The following is a 19970-nucleotide window of genomic DNA, read 5'->3' on the forward strand; positions in this document are numbered from 1 at the left end:
GCTCTAGGTGAGTGATCACATCATTGTGATTTTCTGGGTCGTGAAGATCTTTTTTGTACAGTTTTCTGTGTATTCTTGCCACCTCTTTTAATATCTTATGCTTCTGTTAGGTTCATACCACTTCTGTCCTTTATTAAGCCCATTTTTGCATGAAATATTCCCTTGGTATCTCTAATTTTCTTGAAGATATCTATAGTCTTTCCCATTCTGTTCTGTATAAAACTATGAGGCAAAATGTCATCAGCAGTAAGATTTCAGTTATGTAAAACCATGTATGCATCAAAAAGATAGTGAAAAGAAACACCTCAGAATGTTAACAGTAGTTTTTTTCTGGGTGGTGAATTTATAAATAATTTTAGTTTTCATCTTTAAAGTTTTTCTGTAGCTTTCAAAATTTTACAATAAATATAAATGTGATTTCTAAAAACATAAAAATTAACTCAAAATAGAAATTGTGTGTAGAAACATGAAAAATGTGGGATTTATTCTGAGGCAAAAAGTAAAATACAAAATTTGCTGCAAGAATGTATCACAAACTGGGGGGTTTAAGGCCACAGAAATTTACACTCTGTAGCTCTGGAGGCTAGAAGTTTGAAACCCTGTAATTGACTTCCCTTAGAGCAGGGATTCCCTGGTAACTCAGAAAGTAAAGTGTCTGCTTGTAATGCGGGAGACCTGGGTTTGATCCCTGGGTCAGGAAGATCCCCTGGAGAAGGGAATGGCAACCTACACCAGTATTCTTACCTGGAAAATCCCATGGATGGAGGAGCCTGGTGGGCTACAGTCCATAGTGTCGCAGAGTCAGACATGACTGAGTGACTTTTCTTTGTTTCTTTCTAAGACCACAGAAGTTTACACTCCTGAAGCTCTGGAGGCTAGAAGTTTAAAACCCCAGAATTGGCAGGGCCATGTTCCTTCCAAAGGCTCTCTGGGAAGACTTCCTTGCCTCTTCTAACTTCTAGTGGCTCCAGGCATTCCCTGACTTGTGGCAGCATAACTCCAGTCTCTGTCTCCATCTTCATGTGACTGTCTTCTCCTTGGGTCTCTGTGTCTCTGTGTGTTTACATGGTGTTCTTCCTGAGTGTCTGTGTCTAAATTTCTCTCTTCTCATAAGGACACCAGTCATATTAGAGTAAGCCTCCCCCTAATGACCTCATCTTAACTTGATTATATATAATCAACAGATTTTATATATATATAATATATATATATATTATATATATAATATATATTATATATATATATAATATATATAGGCTCTATTTCCAAATCAGGTCTGTTCATGAGTACAGAGGGTTAGAACTTCAATATATGTTTTTAGGCAGGTGATATAATAAAACATGTAGTAACAGCCAGTGTTCAAACATGAGATATATTTGTTTCCTCTTGCAAAGGTTTGCCATTAATTAATAAGTTTTGCCATTAATTAATAACCTTGTTTGATGGTATTTGAGGGGCTGCATCTCCTTTCATTTTATTGTGGTCATTTCAGCCCATGGCATCCTGATTGTTTCTTTGCAGAGGGCAGACTCACATCACATTCTATGAGCACATATTGCCTCATACTTTTGACTGTTCGTAGCTGTGTCTCTTATATTCTACTGATTTCATAGTGAGGGCGGACCCAGTCTTGGCTTCCTTCCCCTAATGTGTATCATGGTTAATGAGACTCAATGCCAGTTCGGTGGATGAATAAGTAAGTGAATATGAATAGGTGTTAAATTAGGGGACAATAATACAACAAACTCTAAGAAAGAACTCCAGACCCCTCATCTTCATTAAGTAATTTGAAGTTTCTATTTCCCATTGGTTAACTGAAGACTAGGATTTTTTTCTTAGTTTATTAAACTGGATTAAAAACCATCTGTTATAGTTTAAAAATAATCATGCTTCATTGAGAAGACTGTTGTTAGTTTTACCATTAAGTAACTTTGATGCAAAAATATGCATTACTTGGTTCTTCCTGGAGAATCATATGCAATGTCTTTATTGGTATCTAGGCATCTACATTTGCACGCAATTTACAACTGGAATTAAAAAATAGGGAAGTTTTTTTGTGGGCTTATATAAAAAAATTTTTGGAAATCATTCATGGAGTTTTTTGCTGATAACCTTTATCTTTTCTAGGTTGGGAGGTGGCTGGAGATCACATCCAGAGTGGGGCTGGAGGTTCCGATAATGATTACTTGATCTTAAACTTGCATATCCCAGGATTTAAGTAAGGAAAACCAGTTCTGATTCCCTTTTGTAAGAATCCTCATGCCTGTTTCCCAACAGAAACAGATGAAGCAGGACTGCTTTTATAAAATATATTATTATAATACTGTGATGTACTTAGCAAATAGCAAGCTGAGTAGGATAATATAGATTTAAGAATATCTATAGAATCAGCGACTGGGAAACTGTAATTGTTAATTGTATATTAGTTAGATGAAGCTGAAAGTTTTTTAAAATACTCTGTCCGAACATTATGAAAACTACGACTTTGAGATGCTTAATTCAGAGATATTGTCTAGGACATTTGCAGGAGAATCTTTTGGTTTATTGTGTTTTCACAGTTCTATATGTAAAGTACTGTGTTACAAATTCCCAATTTGCTTTAGTCCCCATGTTGAATTTCCCAATAGGAGTTTTTCTCTTGCTATAGGTTATGTGGCGGCATTTATCCCAGGAGGTCTGAGCATATCGCTGTGGTTTTGTAGACTCCGTGCAGCAGTAGACTAGGGAGAGAGAAGAGCATGGCTTTCAGCCTAATGAATAAAGTGACTTAATTTTTTCCAGATTGTACTTAGAACATGGTATAAGTATTGTAATTTTAATCTGTTAAATAGACCACCCACATCAATGACTGGAGCCATGGGTTCTGAACTGGGAAGAATAACATTTGTTTTTGAGACCCTCTGTTCAGCTGACTGTGTTCTGTACTTCATGGTGGTAAGTGAAAGAGTGGCTTTCAGAGGTATATTTCTAGGCTTAGCATTCTCTTTCAAGTGTGAACTTATTTATACAAACTGGGATAATAATCCCATTTTTCTTCCCATTTTTAGAGTCTTCCAAAAAACATTAAAAAATGTCTAAAGAACTCACTAAGAGTTGTGAAGTCTACAAAGCACTCATTCCTCATGGAGAGAAATTAGCGATGAGGTATGGGTGACAGACAGAAGCCAGGAAATATTAATCCTGTAGAAAATTCCTTCAAAAAATATGCCTCTAACAGAAGTGAAAATTCTGCTCTAGTAAACCACTCAGCAGTTCAAACCATCATGAAGGAAAGGCATGTATTAAGTGAGAATACGAAATAATGGAGGTGGAGAGTGTTGGGAAAAATAACACTCTTCCTTGTTAAATTAATACATGCAGACAAAGGATTTTATTAGGTACCTGTCATAATTTTGCCCATTTTTTCCCCTAGATGTCCTATAAATCTCATCTAATAGCTTGAGAAAAAGTAGCAACACAAAATTTACTAAGACCTCATGCAGGTATTAGAAGGTTGTTGGCTAAGACTTTAGTGTTATCATTAAGTGGTGACATCAATGACACGATTAATTTTTCCCCGCAGTCCTTTAGTAGCTAGTTAATAGTCTGTTTAACAGTTTCCTGCATGATATATAAGATATGTGGAGATTTAAGTATTAACTCGTGATGGTAGTAGAAGAAGATGATGACTAATCTTCAACACATCCATAAATAACTAGGAAGTCTTCAGTTCTCTCAGGTCTCCCTCCTCATTTCGTCAATGTTAGTTCCTATTCATACTTAGTGCCATGACTGAAATTCAGATTCCTATTATCTCTCCACAGTAGTCTGTTGTCTATTTTTCTTGCCTCCACCCTGTCAATTTTGCTGTCAAAATTATCTTTATAAACATACAAACAATAGTAGAGGCAGCCCTCACCTCTAGGGGCTTTCTATTGCCTCTGGCAGTGGTTCTCAGAGTGTGGTTCCTGGACTAGCCCCATGTGGATACTTGTTAGAAATGCACACTTCTGAGCCCCACACGAGTCTTACTGAGAAACTCTGGTGATAGGGCCCAGCATTTGTATTTTAGCAAGCCTTGAAGTTGGTTCTAACATGCACTAAAGCTAGAGAACCAATAGCTTATAAACACACTTAAAATCCCTTAGCATGGCCTCTATGTGGCTTCTTGTACTCCTTGCCCAGCCTCTCTACTCCTCAGCCCCCCTTAAACACCCTGGACTTGTTAGCGGCACACGCTGTCCTTTTTCATTTCGTATGTCTTGGCACACACTCAGCTAGCATGACTTTCTTTTTTATCTGGTGAACTGCCATTCACACAATACTTCAAGGGTAGCTCAAAACCTCAGCTTTCTGGGACGCTTTCTCTTACTCCTTTAAGTAAAGTTAACCACTCTCTCCAGTGTGCTCCTAAAACTTTTTGAGAAAACCCTATTTTAATTATGTGAATGTATTCAATATTTGTCTCTCTCAGTTGATCAAGCATTCCTGAGGGTAAGGATCATACATATTAATATTTATTTTGGAAAATCAATCTTAAGCATTTTTAGCTCATAGCAGGATCTGTTAGTTTTCTTTACTCTGTGATTTGATTTCTGCACGAGTTTTTGAGATTTCATCACCTAAATAACATATCAAAATGCTTTGAAAATCATGTAGTATTTTGCAAGGGTAAGGTGCAAAACTAATGTTCCATTTATTATTGAAATAAACATCCAGAAGGTGTTTAACAAGCACTATCAGTATATTATGAGACCCTTTTTGGAAGTGGCATATGTGACTATTTGGTTGTTTGGTAATGTGAGAAATTGTATAACGTAGGACAAACATACTCTGTTATTCTTATCTGTGGTGTGAACTCAAGACACATATCTTTATAGCATACCTGATTGCTTTATAACATGTTTGTCATCAAAGCTTGCCCTTGCATCTTAGAAAGAAAGAGATATGGCTTGAGCTCATGCCATTGTTTTATCAACATCTCGGATAACTAAAAGAAGTCTATCCAAATTCCTATGTCATCTTTTAGGGTTTCTGCAGGGAAGACTAATCAGAAAATTCAGAATTAGTCCGGTTTTTCATTTCAAATAAATTAGATGTGTGTTACATTACTTAATTTACTTAATACATTTGCTTTCTGACCATGTTAATGACATAATATTGGTTGGAATGTCACACATTCATATAGTATTCTAAATATTGAATTTAGCTAAGGAAATCAGAAATAAAATGTTACACAAACTCATCTTTTTAGAATTCAAATATAAACTAAAGAAGATTGCGTGAACATTAAATAACATTCTAGCTAATCTGCACTGTAAATTGCAAATATAATTCAGGGAGAATTTATAATTCCTGTGTAAGAGTCACCTGTCAGAATCCCTCAAGGGGGAAAAAAAAAGATGAAAAGGAAGCATTGTTGTTTTATGAGGATCCTAGAAGTTTGCTGTCAGAAGTTTGAGAAATTTTTCTTTTTCCTTACGTGTATTTCCTACGCTAGAGTCACACACATATACACATATACCAATCCCTTCTCACAAAAGAATAACTCCTTAAACATACTGATTTGAGATCTCTTTCAGGTTATATTGGCAATGTGGTTGATACATTGTAATTACTAAGCTAGTCAGTCCTTGTGTAGACTTGAAGGGAAGGTTTTGAGAGTTTTACGTTTACCTACTCTGTAGATAAATATTCACAAACCCTATAGGGTTACTGTAAATACAAACATAGGGTTGTGATGTATATACATGTATATTCACACTGAAATTTTGCTTTCTTATATATATATTTTTTCTACTATATTTTAGGATATTAATAGAAAAAGTACGAATGTGGTGGAGTCATGGGGAGGAACCAAAGAAAAACAAGCTTATACCCATATCATCTTCAAGAATGCCACATTTACATTTACATGGGCCTTCCAGAGGACCAATCAGGGTCAAGATGTAAGTTTCAAGCACTTAAAAAAAAAAAGGAAAGATGATACTCCCTGTGGAGATTTATACAAAGTGCTGACTGAAATCTGGAGGAAAAGACTTAGCTTTTTACTGATGCGGAATCAATCATTTGGTTATGAGTAGACTGGTATAAAATTATATATATATATATATATATATACACACAAATATTTATTTGTGTTTGAGAGCAAGACTATGAAATGGATTAACAACGTATCTTAGATTGCTCTACACTTTGAATAAATATAGCTGTTAAAAGTTTAAGAGGAAGAAAATCTTACTTTGTAGTTATTTAAAAACATACTTGTAAAGCTTTCTGAGCCTTTGGGAAGGCTGGTAGCTTTCTTCCTCTTCATCTGAATGATCTGTCATTTGCTCGGATGCCATTTCTTGGTGTTGGTTTGTTACTTCAAGGTCATGACTGTCACCCTCTATAGCATGAAGACTGTATATGTACATGTTGTTGGGTTAACACACAGAACTATTCTCTTTACCTTCTGCTAGACTAGAATAGACCTTAATCCTCTTGTGAGTATTTTCCTTCATATGCTTCAAGTACATGTTATTGTTGTAGATCTCCATCATCGTGACCTTCCGAGGGTGGGAATAAGGTAAATCATTGTTTAAGAAGCTGCCTTAACACTATGGTGGCAGATGGAGAGCTTTTTCTCTTTTCTCTTCAGGCTTTCATTGAGGAACCTGTTCCTCAGGTTTCACTTGACTCCAGCTGTGATTTATGAGAGTTCAGAGTCCCAGCTTGTGGGGTGTGAACATGCTATAGAAGGCTTCCTGGCCTCCCTTTTTTCTTAGCCCCAGACAGAAAGCATTTAAGAATCTGCTCTCTACTGACACAGTGGTGCTCACTGCTTGATGAACACTAGACCTTAATTGACTCAGTGTCACAAGAAGGAAAAGTATTAGCAAGATCCAGGTTTTTACTCTGTTGTGCATACAGTAGAAGTCAGATTGTGTTGGTTAAGGAAAGTGCCAAAAGAGGGAGAGGAGACCCAAAGAACTGATGCGGTTGCATCAATGTCACAGAGTTAGTGTTTAGGTAAGGACTTTTTAATCCCCGGTCCTAGTCTTTTTCACCTTACCACACTGTAAACATCATTATAAACACGTTTATCATGATATTTAGACTATATCAGAATAAACAGTGATGGGAGATAAGGTTGCTCTTTTTGCCAAATCATATTGGTTCTTCCAAGTCTATACATATGCCTGAATTTTTACCAATTATGATATAATCTCATGGTGACTGTGGCAAAATTCCTGGAAGTCCATAACCATGAAAATTAGCTTCTAGTGTGAAGTCTTAATAATTTTAAAAAAGAAAAGTACCAAAAAGTAGTACTATTAATCTACTGTCAGTTATAAACTGCTAGGTTGGAATACTTTGCCTAGTTATTTTGGTGATATGAACATAAAACAATCTGGTTGTACAACTGAGTGCCAAGGCAGAAGTCACTACTTTCTGCTCTCTTTTTAGAATAGACGGTTCATCAATGACATGGTGAAGATTTATTCTATCACCGCCACTAATGCAGTTGATGGGGTGGCGTCGTCATGCCGTGCCTGTGCCCTGGGTTCTGAGCAGTCGGGCTCATCGTGTGTCCCCTGCCCCCCAGGCCACTACATTGAGAAAGAAACCAACCAGTGCATGGAGTGTCCTCCTGACACCTACCTGTCCATTCATCAGGTCTATGGCAAGGAGGCTTGTATTCCATGTGGGCCTGGGAGTAGAAGCACTCAGGTAAGTGGGTCTGTATTTCAGTTATCCCCAGGAAAGCATGTTTTAATAGACAAACTCAAAGATTTTTCTTAATGTTTCTAATTTATATTTATAAATGGCTTTTTAAATTCCCTTCCTTATTTTACCTTGCCTTACATCTGTTGACTGCTTAACATGTGTCTTGAAAGTGAAAATTACTGGGGACATAGAATATTAAGAAGAGCATCCAAATAAGAATACCTTCCCAAAATATTAAAAGTGATTTCTTGTATATTCCATTAAGGCAGGACAGGTAAGTTGCCTCTCTATAGGTAGGTTGTAGGTATATATGGAGAACAGCAAGAGTATCTTGTAACATTTTAAGGGCAAAGACTGATGCTATATTATGAGTGAAGTAAAAAAATAGTTTAATGTCTGTTTGAACTGGCATGACAGGACATTTTGGCTATTGATTAAAAATACCTTTCCACAAGAAACTTATCTTAGAATAACTTCACTCTTTAAAAAATTCTAACTCTTCTGAACTTTGGTTAGAGAAATCTAGAGTTTAGAAACTTTCTATATTAGAGTGGTAAAATATGCCATGACTAAAACAAAACTACTGAAATAGTTTTTAAACCTAGAACTTTTAGGAAACACTTTTTTTTTTTTTTTTTTTTTAACCATAGCAGCTAATGCTTTCTTTCCTGCTGTATTGTTTTTGCTTTGTTTTGTTTTACACTTCTTAATGTTTATGGTCAAAGGACCACTCAGCGTGCTACAGTGACTGCTTTTTCTACCACGAAAAAGAAAATCAAAGTTTGCATTATGACTTCAGCAACCTCAGCAGTGTGGGCTCCTTAATGAATGGTCCCAGCTTTACCTCCAAAGGAACAAAGTACTTCCATTTCTTCAATATCAGTTTATGTGGGCATGAGGTGAGTTCTGGCAAGGTGAGATGGGGCTAGGTTTCAACTCTGATTGAGTTGTTTTCTGTGTTGGTGGACCAGTAAAATCTCTGTGGAAACTAACAGCCAAATGTCAGAAAGTGAGCTTTGACAGCCTAAATCCTTTGTTGCCTTCTGGCATGTTGGCAGTTTTCCCCACTAGGACCATCCTTGTCTGGTTCTCAGTCCATCAAAGCACGTATCCAGTCAGTTGAACCCCCAAAGCTTGGAGCTGTGGTGTAAGGGCTTTGAGGATCTTTCATTTTTGTAAAGGTGGGTCAGGCTTGTCAATCCCACCTATTTCTTAGGCAGAAAGTTAAGGTTTGAGAAAGTTTGACTGTTGCTTTTCTGGTCAAGTTTGTGTTAAAAAGAGAAGACTTTTCAGAGGAAGTTTGTCCAAAAATGAAATGGAAATAAGCAGGGGGTAAGTGTCAGTTGATTTGGTAGCCTCTGCTAATAAATTATGGGATTTAATTTTCTTTGGGAAGAAGTAGAACATCAATTGATACTGGTAAGGGGAGAGTTACAGGACTATGTATACAATAATTTTGTGGGTGTACAAGGTTGGAGTTGGGATGTGTATATTTACCCTTAGCTAAGTTGAAAGTATAATAAGTAATTTTCTCCATGTCTATTCCCTTATTAACTCCTATAGTCTTCATTATGAACTGCTGTGCCAAACTTTGTACAAAGGAAATAAAAAGAGATCTCATGACTACAGAGGTTTTCAAACAGAAAGATCTATACATTTTTACATGGTATGAGATTTGTCCTGTCCTGATTTTACATGGGGCAATCCAGCATACTCACTTGATTAGTCACTAAGTTCGCTGGATATCTAATTATATGTTAAATACCTATTGTGTTAAATGCTGTGTAAAGCAGTGAATAAGATTAATTCCATTATATTGGGTTGGCTGAAAAGTTTTTCCAGTGTTTTCTGTAAAATGTTACAGAAAACCCCAAACAAACTTTTTGGCCAACCCAATATATCACGCTTCTTCCCAATCTCCTTTCTGTATTACCACTGTCTTAGCTTTTGTCTTCTCTCTTTGGTCTTCTTTCTCTTTCTTTCCTTTTTATTCTAATTTTCTTACTGTTATTTTCTTATTCTTTTCCTCAGCAGTTTCTCTCTGCTCTTGTTCTTTGTTTCTCTTTTAGTCTCAACAATTTAATTTAAGCTTAGTAAAAATATATTGAACCTATATTGTGGTGAGCTGGCTTGGTGGAGAGAAAACATTTTATAGGTTAAGATCGCTAGCTGCATTAAGAAAGAGAAGCATTTGTTTTTTATGCCCATCTGTACACATTCTACATCTAAGACCAGTAAAATAGTGTTTCTGTTTTTCTTTATACATTTGTTCACAGAAATTATAGAGTAAGCTAAAGTGCTTTTTAGTGGAACTATAATATATTTAAACATACTATATTCTATATTAAAAAAAATTAAAGTCTTCCCAGTCTTATACCTATCCTCCAAATGATTAAAAATGTAAGCTCCTGTATTCCCTTCAACATACTGTAAACTTGAGCAGATCCACATCACTGAGTCTGAGAGTAGGTGAATAAAAACACTTATAGTGACCAACTGTTTAGAATTTAGATATTGTCCTAAACTTTTATGTTTCCTTTTTTAGACTTGACAATACTTTTCTGCCACACAGAGGCCTATTCAGGAGAAGGAATAACAAGGTTTTTTCCTTGGCATTAAGACTTTCACCAGCAGTTTTCTGATTCCTTTGTATGCATTGTTGTCTGAAGATTTCATAGATGACTTATATTTCCTAAGTGGCTTTCATCCAGCACAAATGCAGTCTGTACCTGGGGGAGCAGTGCAGCCTTGAATCACTGAATTCATTAGAATGTCAGATTTTTAATCCTGGTTGAACATTGGAATTGGGTAATGAATCTCCCTGCAATGCAGGAGATGCAAGTCTGATTCCTGGGTCAGGAAGATCCCCTGGAGAGGGCATGGCAACCCACTCCAGTGTTCTTGCCTGGAGAAGCCTATGGACAGAGGGACCTGGTGGATTATAGTCCATAGTGCTGTAAAAAGACTCAGACATGACTGGAGTGACTGAGCACCCAAGAGCTTTTAAAAAAGCCTGGTGCCTGAGCTCCCACACCAGATCCCTAAAATCAGAATTGTGGTGAGGAGAAAGCCAATGCTCTGCTAGAATCACTAGGTAGCTGAGATCCAGCTTAGAGACTTACCTTCAGTAAAAGCTTCTCTCTGGCTTTGTTTTCCTAGGGGAAGAAGTTGGCTCTCTGTACCAACAATATAACAGACTTTACAGTAAAGGAAATGGTGGCAGGGTCAGATGATTACACGAATTTGGTAGGAGCATTTGTGTGCCAGTCAACTATTATTCCTTCTGAAAGTAAGGGTTTCCGAGCAGCCTTATCATCACAATCCATCATTCTGGCAGATACATTTTTGGGTAAGTTTCATTTGGTTCATATAGTCATGCATGCATTTGCTTAAAATTATGGTGCTGATAACTTGTCCCTGCAGCGGTGCTTACCATAAGTGACTAAAACCCACAGGTAATTCTGAATCATCACTTTATAACATGGTTTAGAACTCCTTACACGTGAGATCTTTTGATCATTCTTAATGAGTATTAGAAGCTTCCAGAGTTATGTATTAATTCATATGACATGTTGTTCTCTGGCAATCTGTGCCATTCATCAGATTTTCTAGGAATTTATGGGGCAAGATAATAATAACCTCAAAACTGTGAGCAAAAGAAGAAGAGTAAACAAACACAATATAGACCTAAATCATAATATCTGTCACCAGTTTTCATCATCTTTTCTCATACCAGAGGAAATCTGGTGACAAACAGCAAGAGTGAGTGTGCTAAATTTTATTCTCCATCTGCCCTTTCTACCTCTGGTCTAGAAAGTATAGGAAGCTTTAATAATATTTCAGGTCCCTAACTAGTTATTCTTAAGGATCAAGTTTATTAAAATATCTGGTGTAGGGATTAGGGATCTAACAATGCATATGATAATCTAACAATTTAAAGAGCTTCTTAGATGATTCTAATCTGCAGCTAGATTTGAGAACCACTGCTATAGACTCTGGACTTCCCTGGTGGCTCAGATGGTAAAGCGTCTGCCTGCAATGTGGAAGACCTGGGTTTGATCCCTGGGTTGGAAAGATCCCCTGGAGAAGGAAATGGCAACCCACTCCAGTACCGCTTATAGACTCCAGAAGAATTTAGCAGCAAGGACAGTTGCTATAATTTTCAGCACTAAGGACAGTTACTGAGCTTGCACTCAGCATCAGCGCTCCTAGAACAAAGGTTGCTGTTATTGCTTGCATTTTGACTCTGCTATCATTTTGCATGGGGTTGATGGATGGGGAATGCCTTGCTTTTAGATAAAACAAACTTTGAAGTTACATTCTGGAAATATTTAGGGCACACAAAATTTTATTTTGTCAAATGTGTTTATAACGAATGTGAATGGATGAAAAGCTACATTAGCAAAGTAGCACAGCCCATTCGACATAACTCACAAGAGGTTAAGAGTTATAATAGTAGATTGTTGAAATGTTAAAACTAGAAGGGACTATGCAGACCACCTAAATTATTGCATGCATTTTACAAATTCAGGACATAAGAATCAGGGAAGTAAAGTGACTTAAGCAAAATTGCAAAGTTAAGGAGTAGAGTATTTTTTGTTCTGGAAACCTTGTAAGGTTTATTATTCTTACCAATAATACATTAATTTTATATGATATTTCTAGTTAAAATGACAGCTTCAAAGTAAAGCTATTTTCTCTTTAGATATAGAGACTTAGTAAACCTAATTTTCCTACTGCTTAATAGTTTCTTTTTTATTGTTGTCTAGGAGTAACAGTTGAAACCACGTTGCAAAATATTAATATAAAAGAAGATATGTTCCCAGTTTCACCAAGCCAAATACCAGATGTGCATTTCTTTTATAAGTAAGTGAACATGAAGCTTCTTTTGATTATTTTCTTAATCATAAGGACATCACTTCAGTAGCTTATTTTGAATAGATAATCAGTAATTGGTTCTTAAATGAAAGAGTTAGTAAAAAATAGGAAACATGGGATATTTAGAAAGTATTATGTAATTTTTCTCATATATATAATCTTTTAAATAAGGCAATAAAGAGACTATTCATTGTCTAGGCAGTAATTGTTTGTAATTCACACATCAAAACATCAGCCTAAGTCTCTATGACCTCTAATACCTTAAAAAATTCTTATGATTATAATTACAATAGCTCTATTAATCCTTTGATGATAGCATATCACTTTACCTGCAGAGCAGTCAGCTTTTCATAGGCAGTGAAAGTAAATGAACTCAGTCTGTATTAAAATTCTGAATTGGTGAACTTTGATACATTTTTTCATTTATTCATAGAGCAAAGGAGCAGTTACACACAGGACATTTTTGTTTTTGAAGTCTGTGTCATATTTGCTTTGTGAAGTGACCTTTGCCTTCTAATAGGTCTTCTACAACTACAACCTCTTGTGTTAATGGCCGATCAACTGCTGTGAAAATGAGGTGTAATCCTGCTAAACCAGGAGCGGGAGCCATTTCTGTCCCCAGGTAGTCTTATTTCAATATGATTCTGCCATGTATGTATTTATCAGGAAGCAAAACTCTCCAGAACCTTGCTATTTTAAAACATGTTCTCTAAGGGTGTAAAGCAGAAAGGGAACAAAGAATCTGTAGATTTTTGATTTCCAGATGTGCGGCTTGCCTGTTAAGAGGTATAGGTCCTTGCGAGTCTCAGCACCATCAGTCTCTTCAATGACAGATTCTCATCTTGTTTGCCTGAGTGTCTAAATTATCTTGAAAATTATTTAAGTAATATATAACTGTATAGTTTATATCTTTTGATTGAGTCTTACTATCTAGTGTCAGTTTTCTTAAGAGCTGGATTAGGACTTTCCCTGGATTATATTTCCTTATCAGCAACGAACTATCTAGGTGACCTAGATTAAGCAATCTAACCTCTTTGTCATAGTTTCTGTCTCTATAAGGGATGAAGGTCAGGTTAGATGAGTTTCCTGTTCTTGAGTTCTCTAATCACTGGTGGCAAAATCACCAAGTTAGAGTCTGACCTGCAGAATACATAGCATCGTTCCTTTAACTGATTGGCATTGAGGCATTAGCTGTCCACAGTCTCGATCTGATTAATACAACTATTTTGGTTGGGAATAGTAAGAGAAACTAAGCAATTTCATGGATTTAAAATTGCAAACTTAAAAATTGCTTTCATTGTATCTCCTGATTTTTATTTTGTATAGTTATTCATTGTCTACTATGTAGATTATTTATTTCTAATCTTTTTAGGGTTAAGGTACCTTTGGATTATAAATTGATTTGCAGATGTCTCTCCATCAAGCTAGCAAAAAATGTATATTTTAAAAAGTGATTGACTTAATTTTGTTTTTGTTACTTTCAGTGTAACTTTTATGAGATTTTAATAAGTCCTGCTTATATTAGATCAGGATTGGAAATCAGTGGTTGTAGCATTGATTCAGTTACTTGGGTATCTTAAAAATAATTACAGTGATAACATAGTATTTTGAGCTCATTTCTGGGCTTAAAAGCACTCCAGCATTCACCTCTTACCAACTCTGTTTCTCTGGTTCTCATAGATGCATTAGTTTTTCTCTTCACCTGTTCAAGGTGAGATATGAATATGATGAGCACAGAACACAATAAAGGTAACTGACATCCATGAAAGAAAGAGAGGGAGCCTGAAACTCAAGGGCATCACGTGGTAGAGGATCCCTGGGCCAGCATCCAAGCTGGAGTCAGGGCCGCAGAGCACACTTTCTTTGTGAGAAGGTGTATCCAGAGATTTGTTCACTATGCTCTGATATCCCACCATACTGCTTTGAGTTCAGACACTTGTTTTATTTAGTAGAGCACTTCCGAGGTCCTTTTTTGGACCTGTCAGCTCAATTCTCTTGGTCTAGCCTGTGGGATCCCACATGAATGACTTCTGAAGCCTCCTTCAGGAGCCTCTATGACTTAAGTGGATAATACTACTGAAGTCAAATGCTGTCCTTTAGAAACTGTTCCACTCTAACTCTCCCAAGGTAGGTTCTGATGTTTTCATATAATGAGAAAATGTTAGTTTCATGATGTTAAATGATGGCATCTAGGAACTAGCTTTTTCCTAGTGAGAAGAAGAAAAGTTAAGTTTTTCCTTTGACCTCAGGCAGTTTTTTCTACTTGACTATCTTTCCCAAGATCAGATGCAGCAGAATACCTTGGAGTGTCTATTGTAAAACTGATTTTTAGGCCTTCACTGAAATCTAAAGAGTCTCCAAGTGTTAAGCACTGGAATATTTATAAAACCACAAGGCAGTTCTGACATGTTAAAATTTGAGAACCATGGTCTTAACTCCCATTTTGGAATTTTTTTTTTTTCTGAGACAGATTCTCACATTTTGTTTTGCATTTTAATTTTCTGAAAGCTAAATTAAAAGTTTGTGGCCTATAGGGTGAATTCTTTCATATTTTGATAAAACTGTTTAATTAAGATGCATCTTGTAGTTTGAAGACTGCTGCTCTAGGGAACTGCTTGAACCCCACAACCTAAATGTGCTCAAAGTGAAAACTGAAAGTGAAAGCTGCTCAGTCGTGTCTGACTCTTTGAGATCCCATGGAATAGTCCATGGGATTCTCCAGGCCAGAATACTGGAGTGGGTAGCCTTTCCCTTCTCCAGGGGATCTGCCCAACCCAGGGATCAAACCCAGGTCTCCTGCTTGCAGGCATATTCTTTACCGGCTGAGCCGCCAGGGAAGCCCAGTAATACTGTAGTGTGTAGCCTATCCCTTCTCCAGCGGATCTTCCTGACCCAGGAAGCAAACCAGGGTCTCCTGCATTGCAGGCGGATTCTTTACCAACTATGAGCCACCTGTGCTGGTCTTCCATTCTTTCTTGAATCTTGAATTTCCCATCAGGGCACAAGGGGGAGCTCTGCGATCAGAACATGAGAAATGGAAGCTTGCATGGAAACGATCAGAATATTTTTTTAGCTATAGGTTTGACTAAAGATTTCCTACTAACAGTAAAGAAATGTTAACAGAGCCAAATTTACTTAGGCTACTTTTGAATAGGGTTTAATTTGCATTTTTCTTTTTTGAGCTTTAAATTCTCCAGGAGAGAAAGAAGGGTGCTAACCAGGCAATTGCCCTGTGAAATCTCATATGCTTACCAAGAAGTCACTATGGGGAGACCTGGGCAGCTCAGAAAGGGTGCTATCCCTTGGAATTCTCTCTTGGCCAAGAACCTTGCAAACCAGGCAAAGGCGACTTTAGCAGTAGTGATGTTGATTGGGGTTCCGTGTCTTGGTGACCAGGGAAAATGTCACAAGATCCCCAGCCCTGGGGGAAAAAATGAGAATTTGTTCACAGAAAGTGCAGGGGCAAGAGAAAAGGAGGACTGTGTGTTCTCTCTGGCTCTCACATGCAATGTAGAAGGAGCAGCAAACATCCTGGACCGCCCACAAACCTGCAGTTGGCAACTCCAGCCTGTCTGTTTGGTCTGGCAAATGCAGTTGGTTTCTAATTCCACAAAGTGTCTGGAGGATGTGAGACATTTTCAACAAAAACTTAACAGCATGATGTCTATGGCAGATGAAATCAGAGAGCTGGAGTGGACTTTTGAGATTATCTAGTGCAGTTTGTACCTTGGCCAAAGAATAAATTGCTAACACAGTTGACCACTAATATCCCTAAATAGATGCCTCTCCAGTTTCTACCTAAAAGGCTTCCCAAACCCCCAATCATGATCCTATGTGGTTAGAGGAATTGAAGATTCTCCTTTCATTAGGAAACATTTAGACCTAAGCACTATGTCCAGAGTACTATTTCAAAAACATGAGAAATTGCTGTTAGTTTTATCTGGAAAGATTTAAAAAGGTTTGAAAGTTTTTTTAAAAGCCTTATTGGAAAACAAGCAGAGGGAACCATTTTACTTTGGTAATGGAGATGTCATTGCACATTGGGATCCTCCCATCAAACCCATTTACACAACACAGTAGGAAACACTGAGGACCCTGGTTGTAGGCATAGCTATAGAGTGGCACAGTCATGATGGGATGATTTTCTGATTCTGTTGTTCTTTTTATGCCATCATGCTTTTATCTTGTCATTTCCTCCCATCCTTCATAGGCAGAGATTTGCAAATAAACACACTAAACAGAGGGAAACAGCACATTTATCTGAGAACTCAAGTGATCTGCAAGTTATTGGTGCCTTCTTTTTAATGACTCATCTTTCCTCAAATAAGGTTGTCTTTGTTAATGTTGTGAGTTAGAGGAAAATCCTCCTCCTTTCTCTCTTACAACTTTTTACCATATTTAACTGCTTGGGGAGTTGATAAATAAGTCCAAAATCATTTTGTGAAAACCTCCTTCAAAACCCAAATTCATTTTCTTTCTAAGTATAGCTTCTGAGGAGATTGTCTCTCACAAAAGGGATGCTCACAGTTCTGTCCTGAGAGTTTTCAGGGATTGAGCACACCAGGGATTTCTTCCTCAGGCTCTATTAAAATCTCTGCATCAAAGTCATTGGATCTATTGGCTGCTCGTGTAGTGCTTTTGTTGGTAGTTGGGGAAGGACTGTTCAAGCCAAAACAGTTGTCTATTCATTTTAATTTATTAATTATTGTTTAAATGAGTTCCTTGTTTATTTCTATTCTCTGCACCCTTTATGGACAGATAATATATAAATTCATATATAGGTTAAAAAGGCAATAGAAAAAAAAAGGCAATAGAACTCAATTAAAATCAAACATGTTCTTAGAACATTAAAAAGTAAGGAGGCATGTGAAAGAACTGTGATCACAAGTGAAAACATATGATCAAGAAATAGAAGCAGGAAGAGATCAAATGGTGGAGTAGGACAACGAAGAGCTCATCTCTCCCCATGAACATGTCAAAAATACATCTGCATGTGGAGCGGTTCTCACTGAAAACAAACTGGAGACTCGCAGAAGGACTTGTGTGCACCCAGGGCTGTGACAGAAAGAGTCACATGGAGTCAAGTAGGAAGGAAGGAGAAGTGATCAGTATGGGGCCTGCGCCCCTCAGAAGGGACACGGGAGAGGGGGGAGATGTCACAAGCTGGGAGATCCCCTGAGGAGTGAGTGGTTTCAGCTACGTAGTAAACGCTCCAGCCTTGGGGTCTGACAGGCAAGGAAACCGTCAACAAAATGAAAAATAGCCTACTGATTGAAAATGTTTCCCAATGATATGCCCAAGAAGGGGTTAGTACCCAAAATATATAGACAACTCATACAATTTGTCGACTGTAAAAAATGTATAATGTGAGATTTGAGAGTTAAGTTTTATTTGGGCCAAAATGAGGATTGCAACCTGGGAGATGGCACCTCAGATAGCTGTGAGAAACTGCTCCAAAGAGGCAGGGGGAAAGGTCAGTATATATGTGATTTTTGGTGAAGGGAGAATACACGCAATCAAGCCCATATTTTTCCAGAAGTTTTCTACTAGTCTTATGAACCCTTCACTTGTCACAAGGAATAGTGTCACTATGAAGGATTTTAGTGCTTTTCTAAATATGAAGAGATGCAAGAATTAAGCTCATAAAATCAGCTCCTGAGAATATCTAGCTGTCTGAAGACCTGTCTTGCCAATTTTCCCAGAGCACAGAGTGCCTCATTTCTGCTCTCAACCCTGAACTCCTTTGGGGGTGTTGAAGATCAGCAGCAGAAGCACATGGTTTAATAGCTGTAGAGGTAGATGGTAAGTACCCATGGCAAGTGCCAATTTGTAGTTGACAAAGGCAATATTAAAAAAAAAAACACAATTTAAAAATTGACAGAAGACCTGTATACACATTTTTTCCCCCAGAGAAGACATACAGATGGCCAAAAGACACAGGGAAAGATGCTCCACATTGCTAATTATTTGAGAAATGCAAATCAAAATCACAATGAGATATCACCTCAACACCAGTCAGAATTGCCACTGTCCAAAGAAGTCACAAATAACAAATGTTGGCAAGAATGGAGAAAAGGAAACTCTAGTACACTGTTGGTGGGAATGTAAATTAGTGCAGATAACTAGAGCCTGACATCCTGGAGTGTGAATTCTAGTGGGCCTAAGGAAGCTAGTGGAGGCAATGGAATTCCAGTGGAGCTATTCAAATCCTAAAAGATGATGCTGATACAATGTTGCATAAATATGCCAACCTAACAGAAGCAGAAGATATTAAGAAGAGGTGGCAAGAATACACAGAAGAATTGTACAGAAAAAATCTTCACGCGCGTTAATCACAATGGTGTGATCACTCACCTAGAGCCAGATATCCTGGAATGTGAAGTCAAGTGGGCCTTAGGAAGCATTGCTATGAACAAAGCTAGTGGAAGTGATGAAATTCCAGCCAAGCTATTTCGAATCCTGAAAGATGATGCTGTGAAAGTGCTGCACGCAATATGCCAGCAAATTTGGAAAACAGCAATGGCCACAGGACTGGGAAAGGTCAGTTTTCATTCAAATCCCAAAGAAGGGCAATGCCAAAGAATGTTCAGACTACTGCACAATTGCATTCATCTCACATGCTAGCAAGATAATGCTCAAAATCCTTCAAGCTAGGCTTATTTAACTTCTATGCAGAGTGCAGAGTGCATTATGCAAAATGCTGGACTGGATGAAGCACAAGCTGTAATCAAGATTGCCAGGAGAAATGTCAATAACCTTAGGTATGCAGATGACACCACCCACATGGCAGAAAGAGAAGAGGAACTAAAGAGCGTCTTGATGAAGGTGAAAGAGGAGAGTAAAAACGTTGACTTAGAGTTCAACATTCAAAAAATGAAGGTCATGCATCCAGTCCCATCACTTTATGACAAATAGATGGGGAAACATGGAAACAGTGAGAGACTTTATTTTCTTGGGCTCCAAATCTCTGCAGATGGTGACTGCAGTCGTGAAATTAAAAGATGCTCCATGGGAGAAAAGCTATGACAAACCTGGACAGTGTTTTTAAAAGCAGAGACGTCACTTTGCTGACGAAGGTCTGTATAGTCAAGGCTGTGGTTTTCCAGTAGACATGTATGGATGTGAGAGTTAGACCTTAAAGAAGACTGAGCGGTGAAGAACTGATGTTTTCAAACTGTGGTGCTGGAGAAGACTCTTGAGAGTCCTGTGGATAGCACGGAAATCAAACCTGTCAGTCCTAAAGGAAATCAACCCTGAATATTCCTTGGAAGGACTAAGACTGTAGCTGAAGCTCCAATACTTTGACCAACTGAAGCCAAGAGCCAACTCATTGGAAAAGACCTTGGTGCTAGAAAGATGGAAGGCAGTAGAGAGAATGGGACGACAGAGGACGAGATGGT

At 37.6% G+C, this 19970-nt stretch overlaps 1 protein-coding gene across 3 annotated transcripts in view; it reads left to right on the top strand.

Moving 5' to 3' along the window:
* The window catches only part of ELAPOR2 (endosome-lysosome associated apoptosis and autophagy regulator family member 2), a 205291-nt gene that overhangs the window by 163892 nt on the left and 21429 nt on the right, over positions 1 to 19970 (top strand). For all 3 annotated transcript variants that reach the window (XM_065938920.1, XM_065938922.1, XM_065938921.1), the window contains exons 10-17: positions 2128 to 2218; positions 2832 to 2934; positions 5790 to 5927; positions 7432 to 7695; positions 8418 to 8591; positions 10852 to 11041; positions 12462 to 12558; positions 13091 to 13192. In XM_065938920.1, coding sequence (XP_065794992.1) covers positions 2128 to 2218; positions 2832 to 2934; positions 5790 to 5927; positions 7432 to 7695; positions 8418 to 8591; positions 10852 to 11041; positions 12462 to 12558; positions 13091 to 13192 — 1159 coding nt within the window. The remainder of the gene's footprint in view (positions 1 to 2127; positions 2219 to 2831; positions 2935 to 5789; positions 5928 to 7431; positions 7696 to 8417; positions 8592 to 10851; positions 11042 to 12461; positions 12559 to 13090; positions 13193 to 19970) is intronic.

Source organism: Muntiacus reevesi, chromosome 6, assembly GCF_963930625.1.
Source record: "Muntiacus reevesi chromosome 6, mMunRee1.1, whole genome shotgun sequence".
Taxonomy (NCBI): Eukaryota; Metazoa; Chordata; class Mammalia; order Artiodactyla; family Cervidae; genus Muntiacus; species Muntiacus reevesi.